Source organism: Melitaea cinxia, chromosome Z (genome assembly GCF_905220565.1).
Source record: "Melitaea cinxia chromosome Z, ilMelCinx1.1, whole genome shotgun sequence".
Taxonomy (NCBI): Eukaryota; Metazoa; Arthropoda; class Insecta; order Lepidoptera; family Nymphalidae; genus Melitaea; species Melitaea cinxia.
Window position 1 is genome coordinate 21,283,428 of NC_059424.1, and position 12,118 is coordinate 21,295,545.

Consider the following 12,118-nt stretch of genomic DNA (forward strand, 5'->3'; position numbering starts at 1 on the left):
TTTGCAATTGAATTAATTTATTAAGGTACATGTACCCATAAGTCATCAATCACATTTATCTACACATACAGAATAATATGTTAGCCATATAACAGTAATTTTAAAATTTGATTGAAGTACATCGCACGTAATATATTTATCATAGAAATCAATAACTTTTACAGATATGTATGTTTTAACTGCAAAATCGTGTCCAGCGGCCATTTCGTCGTTTCTGTCAAATCATCAAGCTGTCGAATTTGCAGTTTTATTTGTATACATATATAATAATATTCATATATACTTTAACGTATATTTTAACACCAATTTATTTTATTTTATTTATAAAGGGTATTTTATCTACAACATTTTTGTTACAGAAATTTAATTTTTATTTAAAGAGATGACAATAATGATTTTAGTTACAATACGCTTAAAACGTTTATAAAAGACATTTTAGGGTTAACATCGAATTTTGAACATGGAAATGCGTACACAATCTATTTTCACATTTATTTGTTTATTTAATAGACATTTATTCACGCTTGACTATCACTACAATTTTATTTTATTGTAATTAAAAATGATAAAACATTCCAATGAACGACAATAAATGTTAAAATTTCAACATTTCGTAGGTACCTAAGTACTTTTTCGTTTGACAAACGAGTCATGTCATAAGGGCGGATTTAATTGATAAAATATTTAAAACAAAATGGCACACATAGTAAACAGCTCTTCAGCTCCGATATAATCTTTTCTATATTTGTATTTACATTAATATTATAACAATGACTCGCAACACATGCAGCTTCGCACGTGTGTGATAAAGTTCATATTTTAATCTATTCAATTTACAATAACTCAATGAAATAATATTTACATTATACATGGCAAACGAGGGTTTGGTCGAATATTAAATAAAACTTATTTAACTATGAAATACGTAACGACGATTGCATTAGATTTACTTTGAGCTTAAGATTATTGTGCTAGAGGCAGTGTTCTATTTGCTTACACCGCAATACACCGTTGAATCGGCGATTATACAACGATAACTGACTTATATGTTTAGTTACATGGAATTATATAAGTTCTGTCTCGAACATCGCTACGAGGATTAAAAATAGGTATAATATAATAATAGATGATCGAAAAGTTAGATTACAAAAATATCGGAATGTAGGCAAGACACCGTAATTACTAATAAAAATGGTCCCAATATTGGCAAGATCACAAAACTAAATGTGTTAACATCTAAATTAATAGGTATATCATTAAAATTTTAATGGCCGGGTTAGTTTCACTACAGTAAAGACAAAGTTTGTTTAGATAGTAGACACCGTGTAGAGGGTAGAAGTGAAGATAGCGAAGGTTTATCAGATCGTCACCATTTTACGTATACATCACAAACACCTACTAAATATTACATATGAAATGCATAAACAAATAGATACCTTAATAACAATGACAATGTCGTCCAACACATTTTTATAATTCCTTTGAGCGAAATAAAAATTTGATTGTGTAATATTGTAATGTAATTAATCTAATTATCACAGTTATAAAATTAAAATAACATTTTCTTATAATTATAACGTCGGAAAACATAAACATAGCCTTTCTTAAACTAAAGTAATAAATAACTTATACTTCGTGAGGTGCTTCTCGTTGCAAGCAACTCGGGGAAATATTTTTTATACAAATTATACTTTGTAACATTTATACAATAATTAAGTAGAATGAATAACAAACTTGTTAACTACGATAATTCTTTTGTTAAAATGCTTTTACAACAAGCTATCGTTAGCCATCGCGTAAATGGCACAGTAGGGGCACCCGCTTCTTCTACATATAGTGACCAGGCAGACTCCGGAGGAGCCGCGTATCGCTGGTCATACAGTCGTCTCATTCCGACGCAGTGGCTGTAGCTCCCGTTGTAGATCGTTGTAGTACTCGTGGTCGGACATGGACTCCTCCTCTACTGAGCGCTGAGGTAGGAACTTGCTTGAACCCGGCAGCGACGAGGGCTCCGCACTGGCCTCACTGGTGTTCGCCGACTCCAGCGCCACCGGCTCCGTTGGGATACCAATCGTCTGCGCGGGTACGTTCTGGTCTGACATTAGATACTCGGGGTTGTCGATGCATCTTTTAGTTGCGACGAAATCACTATAACGGATGTCCTTAGCCTCGCCGTCTTCCCCATTTTCGCCTATCAAATCCATGTAAGCTGACGCGTTTTGGGCGGGTTGGGGTGACGGCATGAGGTAATCGTCTTCGTCTAGTGGTAGATTTAATTTTAAATTTCCCACTTGGGCCTCCTTGACCTTCGACATGCTGTCGAATTTTGTTTCCAAGCAGTCCGGTCTGTGATTCATCGGGTCGCTGCAATATCTAGAACTCGAACTATCGGAGGCGCAAACTCCGTTGTTGTAGTAATGCCGTAGTTCGGTTCCATCGGGACTTCCTGCGCTATTGTACCTCAGCAGGTCTCGGTCCCAGGCTTCGGATCGGTTGGACGTATCGATTATAGCCCCTTCTTGTCCAGTGATGTTGTTCACCCAGGTGGCAGAAGCGCAGGGCTTGCTTGACTGCGCTTCTATTGTGGCTGTAGTATTTGTTGTATTTGTTCCGGGTGTCGACTTGAACTTCGGTTGTAAATATTCATCCGCTTCAACTAAAGGTTCGGGACCATCCATGGCCGAAGAAAGTGTTCTGATCAATTCCTTTTCATCCTAAAAATACAAATAATAATTATTAAAATTTTATACCTATATTTTATCTGTTCCCTAATATAAATAATAAATAAATAGATATCTTATAAGATACACACGATCGTCTGTTCCTACGGTATAAAGAAACTTAATGCTTGTGTTATAGGTAACAGCCGACTAACATAACTATTTTATTTTGGTAAATATAAATACAAATAATACATATATAAATACAAATATTACACCCAGTCTCAAGCGGGAATCAAACCCGCAACCCGTGGAACAGAAAGCAGGGCCACTACAAAGTACGCCAACGGGCTATTTAAAATACTCTCTCAGAGTATACGTTAGATATAAACCGATATTAATATAAGTTTTATACTTTTGAATGAGGTAGGTACTTATTAAACGTCAAAATTTTTATACCTTAATATATTCTCTTCTTATAGCCGCCTTTTTTTCCTGATAATATGAGTAATATGACATACCTAAGCAATTTCTTACGATAGTTTATTATATATAGATTTGTTTCTTTATTTTCAGTTTTAAGTTAAATAACATGTCGACGACAAAAATCGTGTCGATCGTCGAGAAAAAAATATATTTAAATTTTTGTTCTTAATTTTTTTTTGTACAAGTAAATTTGATTGGCTATACTAACAGGTAAACTTGAAATAAATAAATAACATCCGCTTAACAGCTTATTACCTGAGTGGAATAAGATGGGAGTCGCATGAATTTGTCTCCGGGAATGACCAGGTAGCGTCCAGGATCACGTGCCATGTCAGCAAAAGTGTCAGCGAGCTGTTTAAACGTTGGACGACTGTCAGCATCGAGCATCCAACATGATACCATAATGCAGTAAATATCCAGCGTACAAATGCTAGGCTGTGGCAATTTAAGACCATTCTCTATCAATTCTGGAACATTTCTAGCTGAGATGTTTGCATATGGTCTCGCGCCGTAGCTTAAAATTTCCCATATAGTTACACCAAACGCCCATACGTCACTTTTGTGGGTAAATATTCTGTGTTGTACACATTCCAATGCTAGCCATTTTATTGGCATCTTACCCCCAGCTGCTTTATACTCATCTTCGTTAATGTCAAGTAACTTAGCCAGACCGAAGTCGGTAATCTTAACACAGTTTGGCGTTTGTACTAAAACGTTTCTAGCAGCTAAATCCCTATGCACTAAACGTTTCTCTTCTAAATAGGCCATGCCTCTTGCTATCTGAGTGCACCAATTGAGAAAAGCTTTCGATCCAATTTTTTCCTTGTATGTTCTTACATAATCTAGTAAGCAACCAAGGGGCATTAATTGTGTAATCAACATCATCTGGTTTGTCATGCAGACAGCCAGCAATTGTAATAAATTGGGATGTTCTACGCTAGCCATTATGTACGCCTCCTCTAAAAACTCCTTACTAGTGTTCGCCCCTGTTCCTTCCTTCAAAACCTTAATAGCTACGGGAATTTTTACATTTTCTCCTTCGGGAACCCAAACTCCTTTATAAACTTTACCAAAGGCACCAAAACCTAGCATTCCTCCTCTACGAAGTTCAGCTTCTTTGACAATTCTTAATTTCGCTAGATTTGGTTTCACATTAGTCGGTCTTAACGGCTCATTATCCTCGCAACCAGTAAGTACCATCGTCATTTTTACAGCTTCCTTTTTAGCTTTTGCCTTTTGTCTGCACGTGTATCCAATAATAGCAAGAATGACGAGCAGAATACACGCCAATACAAGTATCACCACAAGTACTGTTGGTATTTTTGCGGTTGACATACTAGGAAGACCACTTGCTGATGCAGAACAATAGGGTTCGTCAATAGGGTTTTGGAGAAGTTCGTCGAAGTAAATCTTGTGTGGTGTGTCAGCGGGGCAAGTCGCGGTACAATTGAAATACTGTGAATTGGAATCACCAAGGTATACCTTTAAGTTATGGCATTTGATACAATCCGTGGATGAAGGTCCTTTACATCCTTTGCACTCTTGATGACACGGTGTGCACAACCGATTTGTAGTATCTGTAAAGTGGTCTGAGGGACACTCATCTTCGCATTGATCACCTCGTTTGAACCCATTGCATACTTGACACACATGTTCGTGAATTCCAAAGCCAGTGCATTTATAACATAATGGGTGACATTTTCTGCACACTACTTTTACCTTTCCCTCTAAAGGTTTAACATTTCCTACCCATTCGTTATAATACCCATCAGGGCAAGGTTCGTTTTCTTTTAGACAGCTTTCGACTGTTGCCTCAACGCTAATAATTGCTTTCTTGCATGAGTTACATGCTCCTTCCCCCACAGTGTTGGCCGGTCCCGTGCATCCATTTAAGCAATTCTGATGGCAAGATTCACACGTTCCATTTTCGGTTACGTATCGTGTCTCTGGGCATTGAGCGACACAGTACGGCCCATCTTTTACATGCCTACACTTCGTACAATTAGCTCTGCTTGGTCCAGTACATCCGTCCAGGCACTCCGCGTGGCATTGCTTACATGTTTTCGTACCCGCCTTGTATAATCTGAAATTATATTTCGTTTTTAACAAAATGTTCATATAATAATTACAGTTTTACTCTGATCAATATTCAGCACAATGTTGTATCACGCAATACAGCGGTTAAGTTTGGACAAAGACAATCTAGCATTATATGTTCAATTAATCTTATTGTTGACAAAATAAGATACTAAAACAAAGAGTAAGTTTCGCATCGCATAATAGTTACAAGGAGAGCATAGAATGTGTAACATTTGAAATTCGTTAAATTTTATCCAAATTTTCAAAATGTAATGAAATAAAAGTAATGGTTTCAGACGCAAATATTTTCTAAATATGTCATATAGTTTTCAATATCAATAAATACCCACCCTGGAAGCACGGTGCAATTTTGTATGCAAGTTTCTCCAAATTTATAGTTTTCACAATAAAGGCATTGATCAGGTCCTGGGCCCCAGCAGCCATCAGATGAACATTCGGGGTCACACACCAAATTCGCTTTTTCTGTTCATAAATAAAGTAAAAATGATTGACACGTCAAAATAAAACAAAATACTCATAGATAAAGTTTATACTCGAAATGTCGCTTTGCAAATCCTAAGCCAGCGGTTGTTAATATGGTTAGTAATTGAAAACAATAAATAACTATATAATCGTTTAAAGTAGTAATTCGCTTGCATATTAACTAGGTATAACCAACACTTCATATTAATTTGAGAGTCGCAAATGCAGAACTTAAATTTAATATGAAAATGAGGATCCCCATAAAAAAGCGCATTGCATATTATACTTACCGCAATTTATTGCGTCGCTATTTTTCTGTATTATTTGCTTATGGTCTTTAGATTTTACCAGTTTATTCCAATTAATTTTTTCAGCAAAGCAAAGTTGCCGATTCTCCATGATCGCTATCGCTCCTGAATTTACCCTTTTCAGAGCTTTAAGTCCCAGTGATTTTAAAGAAGTCTTTACGATATACAGAGAAGCGAATAAGTTTTCGACCACTTGCCTCCCTCCAATCACTTCCAAATTTCTGAAGTAAGATAGAGTAGTGAAATTAGGATGGTGAGCTTGGACGTTCAAGTAACCAGTAACCTCGCGCACTGTGCTGAAAACTTCTAGGGCGCTTGGTTCCATTTTATCGTAACGGTCTCCAAAAGAATAATCTGGGTTAATTTGTTGAAAGCCTGTAAAAGTCATCTCCAATATTTCTATAGAACCGTCAATGATTGTACAGTCCTTGAAACTGTTGATATTCCCAGAGTGAATAGGTTTTTCAGCGCGGCAAGTCTTCGGGCATGTGACGTTGCAAGGTATACATTCTCCATTCACTGCTGTTTTGTTAGGAGGACAACTCCTCACACATGCTCCATTATCTTTTAGAAGGTGTTCAGGGCAATTCCGGACGCAAGTGGCCCCATAAGCAAACTTTCCATTTGGATTTGGCTCCCAAGAGTAAGTGGTAGGATTATATTTTTGCATCGACGGACATTCTTGTGAACACGTTCCTTCGTCGTAAAAATTGCGACAGGCGAGACACTGGCTCGGCAACGGACCCGTGCAACCTCCAGCGCAGAATGTATTGCAACAATCTCGAGGGTTTGGTCCAAAGCAACGTCCTTGAGCACATTGAGGACTACAGTTAGTTTTCGAAAACTTTTGACAGTTATGAGGACCGTCGCCCCAACAACCAGCTTCGCAGCTTTTATGACACGGCGGACATTCTCTTTCAGGTACATTAAAAGAATAGAAGAACACATACGTCGCATTTACACCTGTTATTATTTCGTCCCAGTTTATAGTCTTAACGTGACACAGATTATAATTGTTGTAAATGCCGACACTACCCCTGAGGACATCGCGCAACGCGGGGAGTTCGAGAGTAAATGCTGATGACATGGTTACCAGGAGTGCGAATTCCTCTTCTCTGACCTTCAATTTAAACAAGGTACGACCGCGAATTATTTGCAACTGCGGTAGAATTATTTGCGACACCTTTACGTACGATATGAGTACGTAGCCAGTTACTTCTCTAATGTGTTGCAGAAACGACAAGTCCATTGTCTCGTTTTCAAGCCATGTCAGTTCTAGATTTCCGTCGACGTACGTACAGTTCGTGAAGCGATCGCGTAAGTTTCTATAGTGGGTGTCGCGATTCGAAGGCACCGACATACGGCCATTGGTGCCGATGCAAACTGAAAACAGAAAAACAAAACAGAGATTATTTTCAATGCCAACGAAAGCGTACTATTAATTTTAAGAATGTTAAATATAATCTCGTATAATTAGTAATACATGAACCACATTCGTGCATTGAATATTGAATTCATATTAAGAATTATATATAGTAGGTATACTATTAACTCAATTTATAACATGTAAAGTGAATGTAACTTTGTCCTAAAAAGGTATGAAAACGTGTGTTGTCGGTGGCCTAGCAGAGAACGGTGGGCGGCGGCGATAAGCGGAGCGAGGAGCGGATAGCCGAGCGGAAAGTGCTATTAGAAGCGCGTGTAGCGAAGAGGCGTGCCGTGTGGGCGGGCTGACGGCACCGAAGCCAGTTTTCTCTACTACGATACACGTAACACCGCTATTTGTGATTAAACTATGAAAATAGCTTACAATGCCGCTTTGTTATGTTACATGGAATTAAGATGTAAAGCAAACGCGTGTATGTATATGGTTTTGCGTCCTAATCGAAATATTGCGTCGTACGGTTTATTTTTACAGCGCGAATAGTTGATGTATTTTTGTTTTAAACCGTTTTATTTGTAACTGTTTATTGTGGTCGCGTTCACTGTGCGCATTGTATTATTTAGATTTGTAGGTTTTATTTAAATTTAAACTGATAAAAATTTATTTGACCTTACTAAAACAAATACAAATCTATCCCTATGTGTATTAAAATATAAGTCAACTAAAGGTATTTTCTCTAATAAATTATTGGGCTGTATATATCTATATCTATCTATACAAATAAATAAAATTGGAGTGTATGTTTGTAATATTGAAATAACCGCTTTTTACTAAATGCATGTGGATGTATACACGGTACATATACCAACATTACATTTTTTACAATTTTTATCTGTCTGTCTGTCCGTTTGTTCCGGCTAATATCTGAATCGGCTAGATCAATTTTAACGAGACTTTCATTGGCGGATAGCTGATATAGTTAGGAGTAACTTAGGCTACTTTTATTTTAGGAATTTATGTATTTTATAACTCTGCGAACTGAACAATAACTTTGTTAAATTCCATACGGACGAAGTCGCGGGCACAGCTAGTCTACCTATAAAATCATAATTTAAAATATTGTGACCACACATAGAACGGGACGTAAAAACGCTAAAATAATACACAAAGTATACAATAAATATTCTAGAAAGCGAGCGCGCAAGATGTTACTCGAAATCTTCATATATTTCGTAAAATGTTTGCATTTCACGTTTCCACTTCGAAGTGGTTTTCGAAGTGGAATCGTACCTATTGTTTGTCTCGGAGTAAATTTTACCTGCATCGGATCACAAAAGATTTTTTCAAATAGCATTGTCATCTCGAGTGTGCCCGCGACATTCGATACGATATTGACTCGATGTTCAGGTAAATTCGTTCGTCTCATTGTCTTGCTCTCGTGGATTTTGGCGCCTTGTCTTTTAGATATTATTCCGAGCTTTGTGGCCATTGTTAAAACGACCACGTTAAGTGGTAATCTCTGACAGACGCTTCATTTATTAGTATCGTAAAAACAATCTTGACGTGTATTGTTTTTAAAATCATGACGCAATAAATCTATTAAATATCGGTTTTAAATATATTTATTTACTTAATTTACAATATTGAAAATAATATTCTCGCTTTTTACATCAAACACCTTTCTTATTTTGGCTGGGACATCTCCCACGTCATAACACGATCGTTTTGAAACGTCATCGGACAGTGCGGTATACACTCGAAATAAACGACCGGTGAATTTGGTCGCATAACGTGTGGGCAGTAGAAATCTGGTGTCCGGTCGACCCAGTTGCACAGCCGATGACACAAGTGATAGTATTGATGTGGATGTTGTGACGCGCTCGCTACCTCTGTTAAATCACCGATGCGGTTCAAATAAAAGCGCGGATCGCCGGTTGGACGGTGTCATGGAAAAAAATACACCGTAATGCGAAACGCTCGCCGATGTCAAAAATGGTGTTAATTCAAAATATGTACGAATAAAACTATTTCCTGTAATCACGAAGGCAGTCAGTAATAAGGCAGGAAATATTGTTGCAATTTCCTCGGCTCGCGCTCTCCTCCCCTCGGAGTAAGCACGCCGCGCGGCGTGTAAAGATCGGAGACTGGTTTGTCTCAGGCCAATGTTTTTATCCAGTTACTTACATTCTGAAGCATTGGAACCAGTTTTGATCCACTAACATTTCATTCGGGCACCGCAGCCTTTCACTACAATTCCTTATTGTGCTCGCTAGCTCGTAGGCCGTGTTGACATTCCTACTCCGGGAAAATATTTGTATTTATTGCGAGCGAACTTTTTACGTGTCTCGCGATCATATCGAAAGTTTATTTTTAGGGTTTTAACTTGTAGCATTAAATATGTCTGTCTGTAAACCAAATTGAATAAATTGTATCGCTCTGGCTTTAGACAAAATAAAACTAACATTTCGACTTTGTTATGTCTCTAAGCAGAAACGTTTATAAAGAAACAAAATTAACAATCGTAACAATGGGAAATGAATGCTGTTTCAAAGTGAGCTGATGTAGTCGCAGGAGACATTGCAACAAGTCGTCAAGCGAACTCGTTAACCGACAGTTGCGTTTGAAATAGTTTTTATATATGTTTCAAATGATTGAATGATGGATGTCGCTCTCGTGTTAAATTATTTCTATCTTATATAAATTAAAATGAATCGCTGAATGCTAAGCGCAAAAGTCGAGAATGGCTGAATCAATTCGGCTGTTTCTTTTAAATACTCTATAACTTTGAAAAGTTTCTTACTGAACAAAAAAAACCGGAACGACTTTAATAATATACATGTGTTTGACGGTTTACAAGTTTTATTGTTAGTTAGACTTGTTGTTGCTCACCTACAGTAGCTATAGTCTGGAAGGAGAAGCTTCTGGATAAGTATTCTTATACATAAGAATACGCTTAAACAACTTTTAGTCATCTACTAATTTCGATTAATGGCATCCAATATTGCTAAAATAGTACCGATAAATAGTTTTAACAGTACCCTATTATAGCCTAGTATACACAATAAGTATGCTTTGTGGTTACGGCAGCAAGAATATAGCCACCTCTCTCTCTTTCCGTGGATGTCGTAAGAGGCGACTAAGGGATAACACAGTTCCACTACCACCTTGGAACTTAAAAAGCCGACTGATGGCGGGATAACCATCCAACTGCTGGCTTTGAAAAACACAGGCCGAAAGCCAGCCCTGCGATCACCAACCCGCCTGCCCAGCGTAGTGACTATGGGCAAAACACATGAGTTCACTTTTCAGTTTTATTATATTTACAAAGACAAATTTAATTAGGCAAGCAAATGAACAAGTGTGGTCATAAATAGAAACGGTATATTTTTTATCTGAATTTCAAGAAGAAATACTACAAAAGGCTTTTGTTGTAAAATTCAACAACATAATGAATCTCTTTGAGATAAAGAGTTAGAATTTTCCATCAATTTAATCTTAAGCTAACTTTTACACCTTTTGATTTAACACAAGCGCAATTTACTTATATAAAGGTATATACCTAAAACAATTTTTATAATTTTTATCATATTTACAGGCAGTTCATTCATACATTGAATATGTCAATCAAAAAAATAAACAAATAAATAACAAAAATCTATACATGGATCGTGGATAGAGCTAATAGGTATCTACATATACCTACATTAAGATTGTTAATTTTTGAACTGGACACTGCTTTCACGGTTGTGAATAATCTAATTTAAAATATGATGGTTTTAGGCTATATAAACAATTGTAGAGGAATATTAAGTAATTTTGTACACACAACTTTTAGCGTGGTGACTATGGGCAACAAATAAAAGTTCACGGCATTTTTGGTGCCAACTTGTGGAGGCCTATGTCAAGCAGTGGACTTTATTAGACTGAAATTATGATGAAAAAATTCTTTTAGGATATAAGCTGGATTATAGCAAAAATAAAATTATTAAAAACTGATAGAGAATTTAAGTATGTGCTATAAAATAAACACGTCATGTTATGTTGTGGTATATATTTATAATAGAGTTTCACCCCATATTACTTTTTATTACTGTAGCCATATATAGATACCGAATCCATTAATATTATATACCTAATAACCAACCTATGTAACTTTGTGACATGAGATATCACGAACCGACACGGATGTACATCTTGAATCATAACATAAAATTCGCTACAAATCCTGACATTTCCGTGTGTCATGACGATACATTTCGATTTGTAACTGTACTCGTAAAAATGATTCAGTCCTAAAAGTTGGCTGTGTTCGCATGTACCATTGTCCTACTAAGGGGCCACGATACCATTATTACTAAACTGGCTATCACCCACTAATAACAAAATTTGGTAGATCTTACGATTAGATGATTCATAATATTTCAAAATTATTACAATTTTGTAGTACACAAATTACAAAAGGAAAACTGTATTAATTAACTAGCTGTGACCCGTGGTTTCACACGTCTGTTTTGAGGGTTCCGTACCTCAAAAGGAAAAAAACGGAATCCTTATAGGATCACTTGGTTGCCCGTCTGTCTATTAAGACCCCTTTTTCTCAGGAATGCGTGGAGTGGTATCAAGCTGAAATTCGTATAAAATACTCAAATCTACTGTCCCTTGTAGCTGTGAAAAATCAAATTTCTAAGCCAATGCAATTAAAAGATACAGTCGCTTAT

The 12,118-nt window shown here is 36.7% G+C and overlaps 1 protein-coding gene across 1 annotated transcript; it reads right to left on the minus strand.

The window, feature by feature from the left end:
* Positions 1–8,889, minus strand: LOC123668922 (epidermal growth factor receptor). The gene is made up of 5 exons (XM_045602614.1): positions 8,691–8,889; positions 5,999–7,399; positions 5,576–5,708; positions 3,402–5,229; positions 1–2,714 (listed from the first exon to the last, which is right to left on the minus strand). The coding sequence occupies exons 1-5, from the start codon at positions 8,887–8,889 to the stop codon at positions 1,875–1,877; spliced, it is 4,401 nt and encodes a 1,466-aa protein (XP_045458570.1). The 3' UTR covers positions 1–1,874.
* Positions 8,890–12,118: the final 3,229 nt, after the last annotated feature.